The sequence below is a fragment of the Meleagris gallopavo genome, chromosome 1, assembly GCF_000146605.3.
Source record: "Meleagris gallopavo isolate NT-WF06-2002-E0010 breed Aviagen turkey brand Nicholas breeding stock chromosome 1, Turkey_5.1, whole genome shotgun sequence".
Classification (NCBI taxonomy): Eukaryota; Metazoa; Chordata; class Aves; order Galliformes; family Phasianidae; genus Meleagris; species Meleagris gallopavo.
The window spans coordinates 162696594-162717710 of NC_015011.2; the positions used below are offsets into that span (position 1 = coordinate 162696594).

The window sequence follows — 21117 nt, forward strand, 5'->3', positions numbered from 1 at the left end:
ACCTTTCTGTAAAGAATTATTTCCTGATATCCAACCTAAACTTCCCTTATGCAACTTGAGGCCATTTCCCCTCATCCTGTCATCTAGCAAGCATGTGAGTTAAAGAGTGCAGTCAAAGAAGAGAATGTAAAGGCAAGTGAAATGCATCATAAAGATGCTTGAACACCATAAAACCAGTATGACAGTGTGTAAAGGACATGTTGGTTAATTAATTGTTACTGTTGACTAATTTTATAAAATAATGACTGAGTTTACAGTTGGTAATAGGCCTAAATATGTTTTATTAATCATAATCCTTTATGAGAGAATTTGGATTTTGTAAAATATAATACATCCTTTTGCTGTTTTCTCTCTTAGAGTATCCATACTGATGCACTCAATTGATTCGCTTATTAAAGTTGTTCTTAATCGTTTCTTTAAAAATAAAATCATGTTTTCCTTTATAGTATTTCTATTGTGACCTCATGAGTTGGTTTTCAAGTAGTTTTACACTAAGCGAAATTTGGAATACATTTCCTTTTTTCTACATATAAACCCATCTTTTTTTCCTAACAGATTTGTACAAAGGGGAAGGTGCATATATTCAAATATCTGACAGTACAGGCCTGTCAGATTAAAACAGCAGACTCACTGTATCTTAATGCCATAGAACAGCCACATTTGCCACAACCTGTGGAAGAAAGGTACGAATAAAGATCAAACTTATTTTTCGCATGTAATATTTATTATCTTGGAACAAAGTGAAAAGTGGTTTTATCCTTAGCTTCTACAGTTTTTGTTGTTTAGGTTCCATTTAGACAGCTCTTTTCCAAGCAGAACTTTCTTTTGCTTTATTTTATTCTTATGAAATCCTTAAAAGGATTTAGAATAAAATTAAGTATTTTTAACAACTGATTCTGATTAAAGTCAGCAGCATGTTAGGAAAGAGCTTGGAAGTAAGCCTTTGCTTAAATTTAACCTTCTACTAGTATACTACTGGAATATATTGAAAATAATTAAGAAGGTAGTATAACTTGGTGTTGAATCTTCATTGTAAATCTACAAAAAACATACTAAAAGAAATTCACTTCTTGCTTCATTTTGTGATTTATGTGTTATTAGAGTTGCCTAATTTTGTTAAGCTTTTTTTCTTCATAGAATCACAGAATGTCTTGAGTTAGAAGGGATCTTAAGAACCATCCAATTCCAACCCCCTCCACAATGGTTATGGTTACCACCCACTAGATGGGATTGCCCAGAGCTCCATCCAACCTGGCCTTGAATGCCTCCAGGGATGGGGCACCCACAGTTTCTCTGGGCAGCTGTGCCAGTGCCTCACTCACCTCTGGGTAAATAAATTCCTCCTAACATCTAATCTAATTCATCCAACAAAGAGAATTGAGTAGGTACTGATATTCTTTTGAAGTGAAATTAAATTTTATTATTAGTTTATTTGGCAAAATGAAAGACAATGTCTTCAATTTGTTAGATCAACAGAGGGAGATCCTTTTTGTGGGAATCTTCATGGCTAATTGGAAACCAAATCGTAGCCAGCTCTTTCTTTGCCAGTGTGAGAAGTTTATATTAAACAATCATGGAAAAATTATGGGGATGCCCAGTAAAAACAAAATGTTGATGAAAATACAAACAGAGATGTTGCTGCTAACACTCTGAGGAAAAAAAAAAAAGCTGTTTTAGAGTCTCCCTGTCAATCATCTGGTAAAGGACTAGTACTGAAAGGATACCAGCTGATAACTAGCAGTCCACTGTTCTATCACAGAGAATGTACTAAAGCTAAAATAGATGCTTGAGGGTATATTCTTACCGTTTAACCTTTATCTTATGATATATTTTATTCAGTTAATTATTTGAACATGTGTATGTTTTGTTTAGTTGGAAAATATGATGCTTTGCTTTAGAGAATTATTTCACACTTCAAAAGGAAAAACACAACCTGGTTAAGATTTCCACAGTACTGACAAAAATCACAGAATACTTAGATTCAAATAGTCTAACTCATCACCCTTCCCCCCTATATCTGCCCACCCACCCTGCCCCAAGCAAGAACAGCTGGAGGCTCGCATCCAGATGGCTATTGAATGTCTCCAATCTTTTGAGTTTATTGATTACAGATAATTGGAGATTAAGCTGAATCAGATACCTTCTTCATGTGAAGATTGTTAAAGTACTTTTCAAAATCACTGTGTTAATCTGAATTTAGGTTTACAACATTCAGAATTGCAAATGAGAAGGAAGTAAAGGAAAAAAAAATAGTTAACTGATGAGTGTATTTATCTACTGGTGTACTTTAAAATGAGCAGAGGTCATATTAAGCAATAATACAAATCCTGAAGAGATGACAGTTGCAATTACTATAGTCATTTTCTGGAAATATTAAATTTCAATTTTCTATTTTAAAGCCTCAAAAGGAGGTTTCTATGTTAATAATTACTCCAAGCTCCAGGGAGTTAACAGTTCGTTTTTAATGCATCGATGGTTACTTTTAAATTAGTTGACTCCAGTTGGAGTTCAGCTAGTTTAGTTTTCTGTGACATGGCTAAATTACTTCAGTCAGAATCCTGTACTACTTGGCTAATAGCTAAATATTTTTGTCCGGTGCACAGACAAAAGCAACAACCTTTAGGATGGATTATTTTATTGTTTTCATTAATCCTTAAGTTAATGAACCATTCCGTCATTTTACTTTACTACTAGCAGACTGCAGATGTGTAGTTTGTATCCATATTAAGCTACTTTGTGGGATGAAATGCATTCTAGAGTCCTGAGGGAATTAGCTGATGCAGTTGCCGAGCCACTCTCAATGATATTTGAAAAGTCACGGCAATCAGGTGAAGTCCCTGATGGTGAGTGAAAAAAAGGCAACATCACGTTCATTTTTAAGAAGGGAAAAAGGATGACTCTGGGAACTACAGACCTGTCAGTCTCACCTCTGCCCGGAAAGATCATGGAGTAGATCCTCCTGGAAGCTGAGCTAAGGCACATGAAAGGCAGGGAGGTGATATGGGAAAACCAGTGTGGCTTCACCGAGGGCAAATTCTATTTGACCAACCAAGAGACTTTTTACAGTGGTGTCACTGCATCAGTGGACAAGGTTAGAGCCACTGATATCATCTATCTCAACTTCAGTAAGGCCTTTGAAATGGCACCCCACAACATTCAGCTCTCCAAATTGGAAATATATGATTTGATGGGTGGACAGTTTGATGGACAAAGAACTTGCTGCAGGATCAAGTCCAGAGAGTGGCAGTCAATTGTTGAATGTCTGGATGGAGATCAGTGATGAGTAGTGTCAGTGCTGGGACCAGTACTCTTTAATGTCTTCATCAGTGACATTGACACTGGGGCCAAGTGCACTCTCAGCAAGTTTGCAGATGACACCAAGCTGTGTGGTGCAGTTAGTACACCAGAGGGATGAGATGTCATCCAGAGGGACCTGGAGAGCCTTGAACAGTGAGTCCGGATGAATCCATGAGGTTCAACAAGGCCAATTGCAAGATCTTGCACCTGGCTCAAGGCATCCCCTGCTACAAAACAGGGAAAGAAAGGATTGAGTGCAGCCCTGCCAAAAAGAACTGGGGGTACTGGTAGATGATTAGCTGGACATGAGACAGCAATATGTTCTCACAGCCCAGAAGGCCAGTCGTGTCCTGGACTGCATCCAAAGCAGTGTGGCCAACAGGGTGAGGGAGGTGATCCTGCCCCTCTACTCTGCACTGGTAAGACCTCACCTGGAGTACTGGGTCCAAATGTGGAGTCCTCAGCACAGGAGCAACACAGACCTGTTGGAGTGTGTCCAGAGGAGGACCACAAAAATGATCCAAGGGATGGAACACCTCTCCTACAAGGACAGGCTGAGAGAGCTGGAGCTGTTCAGCCTGGAGGAGAGAAGGATCTGAGGTGACTTGACACTGAAAGGCTTTTCAGTGTCTAAAGGGGAGCTACAGGAAAGAAGTGGACAGACTCTTTAGCAGGGTTTGTGGTGTTAGAACAAGAAGAAATGGCTTCAAGCTTAGAGGGCAGATTGAGGTTGAACATAAGGAAAAAGTCTTTTAAAGTGAGGGTGGTGAGGCACCGGAACAGGTTGCCCAGTGATGTGGTTGATGCCTCGTCCCTGGAGACTTTCAAGGTGAGGCTGGATCAGGCCCTGGGCAAACTGATCTAGTGGTGGTGTTCCTATTCACTGTAGGGGAATTGGACTAGACGTCCTTCAGAGGTCCCTTCCAACTCTAAGGATTCCATGATTCTGTGATATCTTCACTGACATTGATAATTGTTGGAATTTTTCTCTAAGTGAAAATGGGACAGAATTCTAACTGTACATGCTGTGATAGCTTTCTATTGTTTTCTGTTCACATCTAGCATTGATGACCTCTACCCAAGTAAAAAGGACTCGGATTCAGGTGTTGGTAGTGACAATGGTGATAAGCGTTTGTCAGCAACAGAGGTAAGTTGCCCCTTTCTCCACACTCTTATTTCTTAATATGTATAGCTACATTTTTAGCTATGAAAACTGTGCAACCACGTCCATGGCATGAATTTATCACTTATAAAACTTTAGAACGAAGATAAAAGAAGACTGGGATTTTTTTCCAGTTTTGTATCCACGTTTTTGGATACGTTTTTAAGCAATAATCTAGAAAATAGAGTCCAAACCAGAATGCTGTCTACTCTTTCCAGCCAAATAAATGTTATATAAATGTTATACGTCTGGCTCCTTCTTACTAGTTTCCTCTCTGACTTCTGAATTTTTCATGTGGGAGATTAACTCGAGTTCGTATGCTCAGTCCTGATATGTTCTGTGGTGTTGTGGTTATGGTAGTTTTCTGGAGAGCAAGAGCTTCAGAATCTTTGCACATCTTCATGTGCATCTATGCTGTGTGTTTCCATGCTCTGGCAGTTAGGCAGTGCTGGAAATAAGCCTTCAGAATTTTTCTTGAGCTATTTTGTGTGAGTGGGCAAAGAAAAAGGTTGACTTCCTGAGAGTAGTGTTGTACTAAGCAGTTACAGCTACAGTTACACATTTCCTAGAATTTCTTTCTGAGGCTCTACTCAGCTGAACAGAGCACTAATTCCTGGGAAGTCTTTTCTTAGGTATTCAAATGAGCAGTTAGGCTTCACAGATAATTATAAATAAGTAAGTAACTTGTATTTCAGTAAGAATCTTTCTGAAATGTGTAACTAAAAGAATTTGTGGTCTGACTTAATGAGTATAAAAGAATAGGTTTCTTCCTATTAAAAAAAAATATCAATAATTTTCATGTGTTTTTCTCTTCCTTTGAGGAAAAGTCTGTTGCTTTTGACACTTGTTTGGAAAGAATCAAGCTTAGATACTGAATTTGCAATTACTGCCAAAGCAAATAGAAAATGAATCCAGTTATACTCTGTTAAATACAGAAACACATATAAATACAGTGGTTGCCAATTATTTGGGCAAGTCTTTACATAACTGTACAAACATGCAGTCCATTCAAAGAGGCTTACAAATTATTCTACCATTATTACACTTCCTGAAGTTGTTAGCTTTGTAGTGAAAGCATGTATTTTTATGTGTTTTATTAAATCTTGGATTTAATGTGAAACTATTTTTTCTCTGATTTCTTCTTAGCCATCTGATGAAGATACTATCAGCTTTAATGTTCCAATGTCAGACATTGTGGAAGAAGATCAGGTTGTAAAGGAAGATTCAGGTCACCATGCTAACTCAAGAAAAGGTTGGAATGTCAAAACTGTGGAGGTTAAAAACAGGAAATTTCTGTTGATAACTGTATAAGACTGTAAATGGAGTCTGAAAATGTCACAGCACAGCGAGTACTGATTAGTCTTTCTAGTCTTCTATCTAAAAACATGAACTTTAACTTAAAACTTAAAACTTCAGTGTTTGATTTTGCTTTGGATAAAAGTTGATTTTCCTTGCTGATTTTATAATCAATCAGTAAGAATTATTATAATTAATTTATTTGTGGTAAATTCTTTCTTATCCAGGAGGCTTTCAGGTATGCCTATGCAGTCATTTGGAACAGAAAAAGGTTTTACAGCAGTTTTAAACTATACCAAATTGAGTATAGTCATTTTCTGTGTTGGTTTCAATGAACTTCTTGCACCTTGTCTCAAGGATTAATAAATTCTGTTTCTCACTAGGGTAAGAAAAGTGAGAGTCAGTCTAGCCTAGAGGGAGGTGTCCCTGCCTATAGCAGGGGTTGGAACTAGATGATCTTAAAGGTCCCTTTCAACCCAAATCGTTCTATAATTTTAAAACAAGCTTCCAAGTCAGTAATCTCAGTGTCTAATAACTTTGTCAAATACCAGCTCACATTCTGAATTAGCAGTATATAAAAGTGGAGTGGCAGTGTGTGTAGTTATATCTATATTTTATTGAAGTTACACCTTCATTAAAGTTATCCGCGTACTGATAAAAGATGATTCCTTATGATCTGCACATACTATTGGTAAGTTGCAGGATAATATCAGTAAGCTGGAAGCCACATAAATAGGAAACCAGCATTTAATGAATGTTTCATGCTAGATTAAATGAATTTCAGTTGAGATTCTCATCAGAATATGGTAATATGCAACTGATATAGTAAGACTCGCGTCCTGCAGTGCTTATCACCCCATCAGAGAGTGTAAGGGATCAAACAGCTGTATTGAGCCAAGGATATTGATTTATTGAAACTTTGCAATGAATAGACATCTCTCCCTTGAATGAAACAGTCTGCACTTTTTTGAGGTTTTTAAATATGGTTTGGACTTAAACTTGAATTCATTTGGTTTTGAGCTCATAATTTTAGTGTTCTCGTGAGTAGTAAATTTTCAGCTGAACCAGAAATAATTTTGTCTTCATTTATTGTTGTTTTCAGTGGAATTCCATCAGGGATCTTCTCACTTGATTGTCAATGATAAATCAAGAGAGACAGGAATCCGGCTTGATGAATCAGATGCTCTTACTACAGAATTTATGAGCTACATTAAGGCAAGTGTGTGTTCAGTTCTTAGCAGCAGAAAATATTTTCACTGCTATCCTAATTATAGAGCAATCAGGAGTGAGGAACTACAGACATTATAATGTATAAAACACCACAGTTAATATTCATTGTCATAAAAGATCCAGAATGCAAAAATAGATTTAAAATTATAATTGATGTAGTACAAAGCTAAAATAAGATCCATAGAAATGAACAGTGAATCAATAGTGATTACCTCTGTGTGGTAACTCAAGAAGTACACTTTATTATGTAGCAAGAACTGCCTAATAATTTATTTATTTTTAAAAACATAATTAGGTAAACTGAGTTTTGAAAGATTCTAATGAAGTTTCAAGTGAGTACTTTTTATCCTGACATTTATTTGCTGGATATTTTTGCTCAAAATTTTGTAATGCAAAAAGATATTTAAGAAAGTAGTGTTTTGTAGCGTTCTTATGGAAGTGAGGTCTCTTCTGGATTTATAGACCAGAAAAGACTTTTTAATATATATATTTTGGACCAGTTTTCTGCTTTTATGGATAGTTTTGAAGAATCTGAAGAGGCTCTATCTTTGTGTTGTATCCCTTACTGAAAAATGTGTGCTGAGAGATAATACTTGGAAAGAGAAAGCTTACTACCTTTCAACTTCTTGGAAATAGAAAAAAAAAACAGACTGTTGGTTCTGAAAAAAAAAATCTCAATTTGTGCAACTTTTATTTTTTCTAGCAACAAAACTTCACAGATCCTGTTTTGCTGTTTCTAGCCTCTGAGGTGACAACCACCTCTGTTTGTTATCAGGAAACTTTATTCAGTGCATATATGTTGCTTCTTATTTCTGTTACTTACAAGTACAGATCTTAACTCAACAGCATTTAAGGTCACAAATGATTTATTGCCTAAAACTTCACTGACTGTAAGAATTATTTATGCTGAATGTTTAAGACACATTGAGTTACCTTTTATTGGCTTGTTCTTTAGTGATTTCTTTACTAAAAACTTGCTGTAAAAAGGTTAACACATTGTAGGTTTCCTGCATAAAGATTTTCAACAAAGGTACACATTTGAGGTAAATGAACTAGACAGAAGGGGATTAGAATGTTTTCATCTTCTCTTGACAAAGGTAGAAGTACAGACATCTGAAGTTGACAGATTATATTCTGTATGCTTGTTATTTGCTTGTTCTTGTCCATTCATCATCATGATTTTCCTTAGCAAATACTATTCCCTTGGGAATAACCTCTGTCATGTAATAAAATAGTATTATATGAAATAATGTGTAGCGGACAGTGGTTCAGTAAGAGAAGTTACTGTATTGAATGACAGTATGACAATATTGCCAGAACAAGCTCTTGGATTTTTCTGTTATCTTCTTAACATTAAGGCAGTTGAGAGCAGTAGTTGTTGACTTGAACAGATAAGTGCATCTTTTTTTTTTTCCCCAGAGGATTTTGAACCCTGGACTTCTTCCTTTTGCAGATTTCAGTCAATTGTATTCTTTGGTTTATATTTACTCATGTGATTGTCCCCCTCTACTCTGCTCTTGTGAGGCCCCATCTGGAGTACTGTGTCCAGGTCTGGAGCCCCCAGTACAAGAAGGACAGGGAGCTGTTGGAGAGGGTCCAGAGGAGAGCCACAAGGATGATTGGGGGACTGGAGCACCTCCCCTATGAAGACAGGCTGAGGGAGCTGGGCTTGTTCTGCCTGGAGAAAAGAAGGCTGCGGGGTGACCTCATTGCAGCCTTTCAGTACCTAAAGGGAGCCTACAAACAGGAGGGGAATCAACTCTTTGAAAGGGTAGATAACAGCAGGACAAGGGGAAATGGTTTTAAGTTGAGAGAGGGAAGATTTAGGTTGGATGTCGGTGGAAGTTCTTTACAGAGAGAGTGGTGAGGTGCTGGAACAGGCTGCCCAGAGAGGTTGTGGATGCCCCGTCCTGGAGGTGTTCAAGGCCAGATTGGATGGGGCCCTGGGCAGCCTGGTCCAGTATTAAATGGGGAGGTTGGTGGCCCTGCCTGTGGCTGGGGGTTTGGAGCTTCGTGATCCTTGGGGTACCTTCCAACCCTGGCCATTCTATGGTTCTGTGAATATGTTAAATCAATACCAGAGGCAGTGAAGAAGAGTTTAGGCTTGATAAATCTGTAGTTTTCATAAGTTATTCCTAATTTGTAATGCAGTATCTATTTATATAAATATGCCAGAGGCTGAGATTTGTCTTCTAGAGCAATTGCTAGTTTTTTTAATGTGTCCTTCTTATGGGAAAAATCATATGATTCATTTCTGTATTAGTAACTTGAAAAAAAAGTATGTGAAGAATGGCTTTATTTGTTCTACAAAGGATTGTTACTGGAAAATGTGTCATCCTTGGGGAATGTTAAAGGAGCTGGTATACCCCTCAGTGACACATCTGGCAGAATTGGATAGTGTTTATTGGTACAGGGTGATGCGACAGATGTGCCAAGCCCATGATACAAAAAAGGACAGGCTTGTTTTCTGCTGTTTATTCTCTACTACTATAACTACACTTCTACTCAGAGAGCTTCTGTCTTTAGTGACAGCTGAATTACTTCAGTAATTCATCCAAGAAAGAGAAATTTTTGAAGTTTCTTTCTTGTTAAGCTTGTAAATGAAAGCATAAGTAAGAGACTTCAATTTTCTAACACATAGCATTTCACAGTTATGGATAGAACAGAGGCTGTGATTTATTCCTACACTGAATCCCAAATAACAGGCCAACTGCAGCATGTCAGTTTTGTTTTGATTTTATTTTATTTTTTAAACAGCTGTTAAAATTATCAAGTAGGAATCCTATTAATAGTTATGGATTAAATACATAATTGTTAGTTTGTCTGTTTGGAATTTCCTTGCTCTGTAAATGTAGCTGTATGTGGGAGGAGAGCAAGTAAGATGAGAGCTAGAGTCGTGCTCAATTGGACCATTGTTGGCGTACACGAGAAAGGCACAAATGAAATCTGGGACATAGAATGAAGAATTCTCATGCTACTTGACTTTCTTTTTAGAGTTAAAGGAGGGTAAGGGCTGTTGACCTCAATAAAATCTCAACAATGAAAATAAGATCATGTAATGAGTATCTTAAAAGCGAATAGAGGGAGAGGTGAAGCAGAAGCGTTGGATTGCTTCAACTGGCCACCCTAAACTGTTAAATAAAATAGGTCAGAGCTGAGTCTGGAAGGAAAACTTATCTGCTTGCTTAATTGCGAAGTTCAATTCTTAGTATCACTTTGCTTACAGAGCAGAGCAGCAGAGTGTGATGAATTACTGAGAATTGAAGAGGACGCACAATGGCAAACAGAAGAAATGTAAGTATTGCTTTGCCTGTAAGTAATTAACTGTAAGTAATTAACTGTATCATTTCATTAGTTGACCAAAACTGGTGTTTTCTTCTCAGTTAATAATTTAGTAGACTTAAAAGCATACAGCAGTGCAGCTTTCTGTGCGTGAATGTGGTGTGTTATATATTACTGATTAATAAAGAGGGTCTTAGCTTGCAACTAATGTATATGTGGTAAGAAAGCTGTAATTTGGCATTTTTTAGCCAATGTAGAGCCCAGGTTTTTAAATTAGGTATTTTGATATGTAGTTTGCTTATCCTATTGTTTTTAAAAATTAAATTTAACTCATAAATTCTAATGCACAGGATTTCTTTTCAAAATCTTTTTTCTTACTTTGTCATAATTTTAACCTTGAAACAATCAGTAGCTCATAGGTATTAGCTCAAGTGCAGTGTAAGTGAACATCAGTCAGTGATGGGTGTTCATAAGAAAAACAGATCTAGCATGACAGTGCACTGTGAAGTTCTCACTTCAGAATAGTGGAGTCCTATGTGATTACAAATAAAAATTGAAAGGAGGAAAAAATAAGCATGTTCCAAGAATCTTGTTGGCAGAACTATCAGATGATTTTTTTTATAATTAAAAAAAAAAACAACACAACAGCAACAACAACCAAATCTTGACAAGCAAAAGAAAGCATGCTGTGATCCATTAAAAAGAATTGTCACATTCTGTAATAATATATGTGGTGATTGTGGTTAGTAGGAGTCAGGCTTTGAAGTTGGTCTGTTTAATGGATATGCAAAGATCTTAGTTTCTTAGTTCATCACATTTTTTTATGTATGCACGTATTAGTTTGGGAAGTTTTGTTAAAGGCAAAGTGCTGGTGATTTTTTTCTGAAGACACTCTTTACATAAATTCAGCACTTATTAGTTTGCACAGAGGCTGTTTTTACCTTCCCTCTGTATTAGTTGCATGCTTAGTTAGAAGATAGAATTCACAAATAGAAATTGAGACAACCCTCATAATTGCTGTTTTACTTTTTTTTTTTTTGAACGCTTTTGTTTTCTATTATAGAATAAATATGTCAGAAGAACAAACTATTGATATAGCAATGATAGAACAACTAAGAGAAGCAGTAGATTTGTTACAAGATCCCAACAGGTATGCTTTAAATAGCAGGTGTCTTATGTATTTATAACTTCTGTTGAGTTTCCTGTAGAATAGTCATATCTCTTTTAGTCTGTACAAACTCCTCTTCTTGTTAATACTTGAGGCACTATGTTGGAATTGGAGAAGGTTTTCTGTCGGTGTTTCATCCCATGTTACTGGGATGCATAAAGAAGGTACTTGAAGTAGTGATGAAGTTCTGGTAGTCTTTCTCTGAGGTCAAAAAGGGAAAAAGGAAGAGTCTACTAGTAAAGGTATTTCTCCTGGCTATAGAAGGCAAGGCTGTCTAATTTATATGCATCTTTTAAGTGGTTGAAGTCAGGTGGAATTACTCTGGGTCTGTGAATAAACAAAGGATTAAATATATAAAAGAAAAACAAAAAGAAGAAGCTTGTCCTGCTTGAAAGAACTGATGAATGTTGCAGGTACTTCTATCCCTGTGCTTGCTATTGCTTTTCGTTGTGTAATCCCTTTCAAAAATTAAGCTCATTTTAAAACTAAGAAGCTGATTTTTCATCATCGCTTATACAGTGTAGCTTTTCTAGAGCTTTAATTCTCTGAACAATAGACACCTCCTTATCATTTCCAGTCTAAAATGTTCCTGTTTCTCCTTTCTTGGCCAGTTCATGTAGCCATTTCTTCTTATGACTACACTGTTCTGTAGCTTAAAAGTCTGTTTTGATATTGCTTTTTCACTTAGCATATCTTTCTGCTTTTTAGGACTGAAGTTCTCTCCTGTTACTTTTTCTGGCAAAGGAATTATCTGGCTTTATTTTGAATCATACAGAGAATACTTGAATTCTTGAATGGAGTACTAAATAGTTAACAAAAAAAATTATATAAATGAAGAGCAGTCCCATTGTTTCTGTGAGATAAAATTCTGTTGCTTCTGTATCTCATCTGTAACTTATTAGTTTGCAGGAGAAGTGTTGCAGATAAGATTGAAAAATAGTCTGGTTTGAAGGAAAGTGGCAGTAAAAAATCTCTTAGCCTTATAAAATTTGTTGCTTTTTTGTTTGTCAGATAATGCCTTGACATTTCCTACATTTTTTTTTGCTAATGAAATGTCAAAAGGCAATGAAATACAGACAGTCTCCATTTCTCCATGCATGTTCAGTTGTGCTTTCATAGCACAATAGTATATGAAATACGGCTTTTAAAGATGACTATAAATATGTCACGCACATATTTATTTTTGCTTTGTTGAGTGCTAAACGGGCCATTCAAATGTCTATTTGTTTTATGCTAACAAACAGACTTGTCCAGCATGACACTCTTGGGTGTCTAGTACATATCAAATGAAGCTTGATTTTGCATTCTGTTGTGGATGCCTCATCGTTGCTTGCAGCAACAGGCTAAAGCAGTAGGTGATGCTGAAGCATACCTTGCACACACTGATTAGAGCTCCATGTAGAAAATATCAATTAGTGTTATTTTCATTTACAAACATGACTAACTTGTGGAATAGGACCACAATGACTTGACAGTTTAATGTTCTGCACGTCTTCTGTGCACGTTAACAGTAATTCATTTCAGGAATGGAAAAGGATTTCAGACTCAATCTGTTCCAGTATTCTCTTCCTTCACTCTCTTTTCTGTATTCATTGCTTTATTTCAAATTGTTGCCTACTGGGAGATGGTTGCTAGTCTGCTTTATTTTCATACATTGTAAATTAAATTTAGATATTTAACCAGGGTTTTGGATCTTGTTAAAACACAGAATGCTAGAGGTTGAATGTAGACGTCTTCAGTGTTATATATTATGTCATGTGACTGTTAATAGTAAACAGGTCCCTTTGTTTTGATACAAGTTATTGCTCAGAGTGGTACTTTGCAGATGTTAATGTTGGTTTGACCAAGATGGTGGTACTTTTATAAGAAATAAAATAGAGCAGATTAATATCACGACTAAAAATATTTTATATGTCCATTTGTTTGAAACTGAATACTGAACATAATGATTACCAACTCTATACCCCAGTGCAATGTTTTTATTTCAAACCTTACAGATTAAGCATGGATATTTCAGAAAGCAGTGATGTGAATCTGTATCCCATGGAACCAGCAACAGCTTTAGAGTTTCAGGAATCTACAGTAAAGTGTGTTTATCTACCTTTTTTTAAAAAAAAAATTAAAAAAATGCATTTGTTAGAATCTTGAGTTTCTACAAAATAAATTACATATTCACATTTGTTTCTTTATACATAGCAGTCAAATGCAGATGGAGATGTCCTCCCTTGGCCAGGTATGTTAATGAACATATTACAAGATATTTGAGGGGTAAGACAGGAAATGAGCCAGTAATTTCATCCATTTTTAATCTACCTAGTAAGTAAAGGAAAACAATGGTAGACTGGAGGACACAACTAGTTCTTCTAAATTTTAATGCAATTGTTGTTTATATATGTGTGTGTGTATATAGAGAGAAACTATATATTTATATATATATATATTTATATATATAATATATGTGTGTATTTAGACATACACACACACACACACACAAATTATTTTCTGGGTTTATCAGTTACTTCTGCATGTTATTTTTTCCTTTTTTTCCACTCAGTTTGTAGAAAGACAGTCATCTTTCCATACAGCCATCTTTTTCATGTATTGTGTTGGTTATGAGAATCAATTGCTACTGTTCACAGCTCAGCTATGTACATTCTTGTTCTCTTCCAATATCCCTATTCTAGTGTAAGGAAACAGCATTCATTAAGGATAACTCCAAAATATTTTGTAAATGAATGATTACTCTTTTCCTAATGTGCTGTCACCATAGTTATGGAAGGAAGATATGAAGTATGATTTGGAATTTATAGTATGTTATGTATTGCTTGTTATTTGAAATGTATGTTGACTGGTGAATTAGTATTCTTTATAGAATACAATAGTTCAGTTGGAAGGGACCTAGAAATATCATCTAGTCAAACTACCTATTTTTTTGAGGCTAACCAAAAGTTAAAGCATACGAATGAAGCATTGTCTAAATGTCTCCTGACCGTGGCCAAGCGTGGGGCATCAATTGCCTCTCTTGGAAGCCAGTTCCAGTTTTTGATGATTCTCATAGTAAATATTTTTTTCTAATATCCAGTCTGAAGCTCCCTAGCGCAGCTTTTTGCTGTTCCATGGCTCCTGCCATAGGTTCACAAGAGCAGAGGCACCTCCTCTCCACTTCCCCTCCTCAGGGAACTGCACAGTGCAATGAGATCACTTGTTGGCCTTCTATTCTCCAGACTGGACAACGTGTCCTCAATTCCTTCTCATAGGACAAACCCTCTAGCTCTTTACCAGCTTTGTCACCCTCCTCCAGATGCTCTCAAGAATCTTAGCATCGTTTCCATATTACAGAGCTCACTTGGCTTCCAGGGCACAGTGGTGGCTCAAGGTGAGCCTGTTTTTGCCAGCAGTCCCAGATCCTTTCTGCAGGGCTGCTTTCCAGCTATATATCTCCCAGTCTGTACCTGTGTCTAAATGTCTAACATTGCTCTGTCACAGGTGCAGAAACTGGCATTTACCTTTGTTGAACTTCGTGGCATTGATGATTGCCCAATGATCTGATCCATCTAAATTTCTCTGCAAGGCCTCGTATCCCTCTTGGGAGACAACAGCACCTCCCAGTACAGAGTCACTGGTCATCTTGGTGAGGATGCATTCCAGTCCTGCATCCAGATCATTGGTAAAAACATTGAACAAGAATGGCCCTAGGATTGAGCCCTGGAAAACACCACTAGTGACTGTCTGCTAGCCAGTTGTAGCTCTCCACTTACTACAACTACAACCCTCTGAGCCATTCCATTCCCCAGCGTAGCATGAATGAACCTCTTTATCTGAAAGTTGGACGACGTGTCCAGAAGGACGTGCTGTGAGGAGTGGCATCAAAAGCCTTAGTGAAATACAGGGAGACTACATCTGCTGCCTTCCCTTTGTTCACCTAACAGGTGATCTTATGGAAGGAGATCAGATTACTAAGGCAGGACTTCGCCTTCATGAGTCCATGCTGAGTATGCCTCATAATAGCTTTGTTCTTTAAATCCTTTCAATAATCTCCAAGTAGTTTATTTAGATTTACATAATGACCAGTCTTTTACCACTGGAACTGCAATTATGTAGTGTCTGCTCACTTTTGAGTTTGCTTTTCACCACAGTACTTGTCAGAAATACTTCTGATGTAATAGTGTTATGTAAAAAAAGATACAGTTCTATTCCCAATGATTCACAGTCTAAAGAGAAATATATCTTTCAGAAAGAAAATGCTGAAGAGGAACTAGAATTTCAGAGGAGGAGGGAATTAATTATGGAGAAAGCCAAGAATGAAATGAGAACATGTGAACAGGGTGAAAAATGGTCATTGAATCAGGTACGTAGGTGTCTAAATGCAATAAATATGGAAACATTTGGAATGAGTCACTGTCTTCCATTCACTGGTAGGGAAGTAAAAGCCCTTTAGGATTTTTGATAGTGGTATTTTTTTTTGTTTATTCATGTTCTTCCCTTACCTGAATGTAAGTGGGATGTTAATTAAGACCTATCAAGAAAAAGGCTGAGATTGATGTATTTTCTTCTAATAAACATTATTAGCAAAAATAAGTATTATCAGAGTTGGATCTTCAATGATCTGGTTTCTCTTCCTGCCCTTACTCCAAATACAATAAGGTTTTGTATGCAGCAATGACTTTAACGTGCTTTCTATTACATAGAAGACTCTGTGTGTTGAAATGATACTTCTAAAGTATCAAAAATATTGTAAGTTTTGTATTTCAATGATCCAGAAATGAAGAACTGTGAAAAATTCAAGCTTAAATATTTGGTTCGTACTTTCTTACCTCAGGACTGATTTCTTTGTGAATGTTCTTGCAAGAGAATTCTGAGAACAAAATGAACTAAAGTTCTGCCTGCATTCATAATACTTTAGTACAGTGTATCTTATGCAGCCATAGACCAACTGGTATATTTCATACTTTTCAGATATCATTACTTGCAAATACTCCTGTGATCTCTTTGTGACTTAATCTTTGTTTTTTCTTTATAAAAGAAAGAAAAAAGTGTGCTTTATATCTCCATGCTTTTCTTGAATTGTCATACATGGAAGTTAACATACTTTATTTGGGATTGATTTTTAACTACGTTGCTAATGTGTTACACAAAAAGTTAATTTGATGTCAGAATGCACAGCATGCACATTCTGTATTTTAATGAATCTCTTTAACAAGAATGCTGCTGATTCATTTTTAAGAACCTTTTAAATGAGGGAATTTCCTAAAACCTTGTAGAGGGCCTAATCTAGTCCTGAATGCAGGTGGAAGCACAAGGTATGTTCCATTCAATGGAAATGTGTCTTGCAAGAGTGAATTTAATCATTCTGCATACAGTAAGCACTTGTAGTTTTCAAGTTAAATGTAAATTTGGAGTTCTCACTGGTGACTTGTGTGCTGTGAGAGAGTTTTGACCTGCAGTGTAGAATTAACTAGCTTGTCTGTCACAAGGACAGTCCCTGAGCATAGAAGTGCTTAAACATGCTAATCTCCAGGTAGAAATGGCAGGGATGAGATTACTAAAATTTCCTTCTATTAATTCTAGGTAATACAGTGGTTGAGGTAAGATTGTGAAAGAAGTTGGTAGCTGTGGATCATATTTTATTTTTCAAGCTAAAGTAGTGGCCAGGAAAGGTCATTTATCAAAATGTGTGTGTAATCTTCCTTCCCATCTTAGTAACTTTCAGAAAATTCTTCAAGTTCTGGGACCAGTATTTTGAGGACTGTATTTTTAATCTCCACTTTTTCTTCATTAAAAAATTTGCCCTAATGAAAGGGTTTTGAATGAATTTATAATCCATTTTTATGTATGCTAATTCTATTTCTCCTGAGTTATGACTTATACAGAATTAACAATTGTTTGATATTTTATTGACATGATTTCTGTGTTTCCAGTTTAGCTATAGCAAAAATGGTAACAAAAGGTATGTTGTAGGGCAATTACAAAAGGAATTGCTTGCAGAATGCTTCTCTCTTCAAACCTATATTTAAAGTCTTTACTGCAGTTGAGAGACTGCAGATAAGAAATTAAAGACAAATTTGTGCAAATAATTTCCAGAGGAGAATTTTTAAATGTATTTCAGTTAGCCTAGCATCAAAGTATATATCAATCATGAAAATTGTTGTGGTAAAAAAAAACACAATACAATGCTGAAAAATGCAAATATGAAAAGTATTGAATATTAATGAGTACATGACTGTTGTGATTAGAATACTGTGTGACTGTGTATGACCAATACATTTGCTGAAAAGATCTTTTTTTTTCTTTTTGTCCAATCATGCAGAATGATGTAATTGTTTGGAATACAAGTGGCCAACCCTCTCCCAATGAGGTAAGATGGTAGTGCATTTTGTTTGTCTTCAGTATGTGAATGGTCAGTAGGCTCTTTATGGAATCTTATCCATAAATTTTCTGTGCAGAACCAGTGTTTCTTCCTCTACTTTACATTGTATATGAGCACCTCACAAACATATGAGCACCCAGTTTTTGGTGACTACTCCCATAGATTCCATTCTCATGAATGTTTTTTAAATAGGATTTGTTTTCTGGAGTTTGGTTTTAAGACTTTTCCTTTGTTATCATTGTATAACCATCACAATTCTACTGTGAGATCTATGATTAATTTCCACCTTTCTGCATTTTAGGCAGAATTCAGTGTTGCAGGGGAAATAGTTAAGCAGAATGGTAATTCTGATTCACTGAAAAAAGACATCTAAGGAAAAATTTGTCTTTGTTTTGTTCTTCTAAATGTACAGTGCCACAGAAGCGTATGTTGAATGGAACCAAATGGTTTTGTGGGAGAAAACTGAGAAACAATCACACTTATTTATAGCTAGGGCCAATATGCTGCAGATGTCAGTCAGCAAGTTCAGTTTATTTTCCAGTAAAGGAGTGGTATTGAATAAAACTGAGAGATTGTTGTAGGTTCAAGGCTATGTGATCAGATTGTGGTGAAATAGTTGTAGCATGCAGTATTGCTAATTTTTGTATTTTAGTCAGTTTCCCTGTGATATTCTGGACACTGCTCTTATTTGAATTTATGTTCTTAAATTATACAGAACAAAGATAAAAGTCCAACGCTGTCTCCTACTACAAACAACACAATCCCTTTTGGCCTGAAGCCACGATCAGGTATTGTAGGAAAGAAAATCAATCAATTTTTGTACTTTTTCACATCTGTGCTATTAATAGATACTTGTATTTTCATTTTCTCTTACAATTCAGTGATGAAAACACTTTCTGTATTCTGAAGGCTAGAACACTGTCTATATGTTTGACTTGAGATCAAATTTGTAATAACTCTGTTTAATGCATTTTATGTACATCAGTTTTTACCCCTTTCTGATAAATCAGGTGTTTTATTAATTATATTTATACACACACACACACATTTAAAAAGAAGCACATACAAACGCACATTTTATACATGTATGGGTATACAGTATGATAAAATATGTTGGTAAATAATATGAGAATAACCAGACTTGTTTAGAAAATGCTTATGTGTGAGTCTCTCAGTAGTTATAATTGTGTAAGGAGAAGTGGTTTGAGGAAGATCAGATGTTTTCTTCAGCCTGCAAATGAGTTTAAAGAATTTGCAATGTGCCAAATCTGTATTGCAGATTCACATGCAGTTTATTAGAGGGGAGGGAAAAAAGTAGGACGAAGTCAACAAAATAAACTGTAATGTATTTGAGGGCTTCCCTTAAAAGCAGGGTATGTTACAGGTAAACTCTGTTCTTACCTTCTGTGTGCTCAGGTGGTCAGTATTGATTGTCAGTGCTGTTAAGTCACATCACCTCTAAAGAATAACCTTAATATTTTAAGTATGCTTCAGCATTCAGTGGCTGTAATTCTGTTTTCTCACATTCACTACAAATGCTTTTAGTCGAATGCTGGTAAACCACTACAAGCTTGTAGCTTCCATAACAAAATACCTTGGCAATAATGGCAGCAGTTTCGTATTTGAATGTAGTTTAGGAAATTGTACCCATAGATTTGTTTTTAAGGTTTACAGAGCAAAGAAAGTGTTATTGAACAAACCTTGCTTCGTAAAGAAAGCATTTTAAATTTCCTGCATTGTTATAATATAGAAGTTGGGCAGATCTGTTCATTTCAATTTCATAGTATGTTGCTAAACTCTGACTATTATTTTTCTTCCTGATGCTTCAGAAGAATTATTTCTTAACATACAAAGTATGGATTAAATGATGAGCAAAAGGGGCCTTTCAGGACTTGAAAAAACATGATTTGAATAATATTGTTCAGTCCAGTGTCAACTGCTAGGAGAGATACATGCAAAGGCAATGTCAGAATACAGACTTTCATAGGAGGTAGCCTGCGCTCTGCTGAACTGCCAGTGAAATTTGCTGCCAGGAACTGGAAGCAGTATTGTAGAATTGAATGAAAGCAAGACTATGATTTTGTATTCAGGTTAGTTTAGCACACGTTTCCTAGTCTTGGCATATCAGTTGTCTCAAGACATTCTATATCCATTGACTGTAATACATAAAGAGAAAAATACACTTTCCAAAAATAGCATAGCTAATCTTTCTTGGAGAGTTTCCAGAAGGACTGGATTGCAGGGGTTGCAATGTCCTGCAACGTTCCTACAAGACTAGTGATGGGAGACCCAGACCTGCACAACTCCTCCAGTTCCCCCATGTATATTGAAACACTGTAACCTCATTAAATACTAATGTCAGTTGATTATAATCTGCTATTTTGCTGCTTTGTACCAATACAAATTTATATATATATATTTGAATCACTGACTATGCCAGTACTATAATGTTGTTTGGTCACAGCTGTGGGATATAGAAAACCCATTTATCTGGATTTGTTTTCCTTTCCATTATCGTACACTACAGAACCACCAACTGAGAGCCATTTCTGCAGTCTTTTACCTCATTGCAGTGCAGTTTCAGTGATGTTGCCTTAGATTTATACTGCAGTAAGGCAGTTGAATTTGACAGTAGTAAAACTTGAAGTCCGACATCAGATAAAACAGCAGTATATTAGCTATGTAACAGTGTGGCAAAATAAAACCTTACAATGGAGTAGGGATACTGCATATTGTTTCCTCCCATCTTGCTGCTCTGTAATTGCAGTAGAAATAGTATTTAAATTTATTTTGCCAGCGCTAAGAAAAAGATATAGATAAAAATAGTTTGCAGCTCAAGATACTGGCATATTTGTGAATCCTGCACATTTTTCCTGCCAGTTTGCCACAGCTAGTTCCTTCACTGTTACAGCTTTTTGTACAAGTCTTGTGTGAGTTTGAACCATTCTCTCACTGTCTTAATTTGTTCTTCTTAACTACACACTGCCCCAAAGCTGAGCTGTCTGGTCTAGAGGTCCAGCAGTTCTGTGATCCAGAAAAGTTTTTCAGCATAGTGTATAGTTTATTTTGATAGCTTTTTTATTCAAGTTCTTCATTACCTTAGGGAAAAATTTAGTAGAGCTCACTGGAGACAGTTTTTCCAGGAAAATGTATGCAAACTTAACTTTCTGAAAATGGAGAGCTTATTTTCAGTTTGTTTTCGTCTATTTTTAATGAATGTTGCTTTCTATTTGACTTTGTTCCCCTCAGTGTTTCTTAATGACTTATGTCTCTTCCAAATCTGAAAGTAAAACATTCTAGATTTCTGGTAATGCT

At 36.1% G+C, this 21117-nt stretch overlaps 1 protein-coding gene across 1 annotated transcript in view; it reads left to right on the plus strand.

Moving 5' to 3' along the window:
* Positions 1-21117, plus strand: part of LOC100547664 (leucine-rich repeat and calponin homology domain-containing protein 1) — a gene marked incomplete at its 5' end in the record, with an annotated part of 31182 nt that extends 10065 nt beyond the window's left edge. Inside the window, 11 exons of the mRNA XM_010728861.2 lie at positions 556-683; positions 4360-4444; positions 5606-5711; positions 6858-6970; positions 10212-10279; positions 11331-11417; positions 13433-13522; positions 13632-13668; positions 15670-15783; positions 17743-17790; positions 18518-21117. Coding sequence (XP_010727163.1) covers positions 556-683; positions 4360-4444; positions 5606-5711; positions 6858-6970; positions 10212-10279; positions 11331-11417; positions 13433-13522; positions 13632-13668; positions 15670-15783; positions 17743-17790; positions 18518-18709 — 1068 coding nt within the window. The remainder of the gene's footprint in view (positions 1-555; positions 684-4359; positions 4445-5605; positions 5712-6857; positions 6971-10211; positions 10280-11330; positions 11418-13432; positions 13523-13631; positions 13669-15669; positions 15784-17742; positions 17791-18517) is intronic.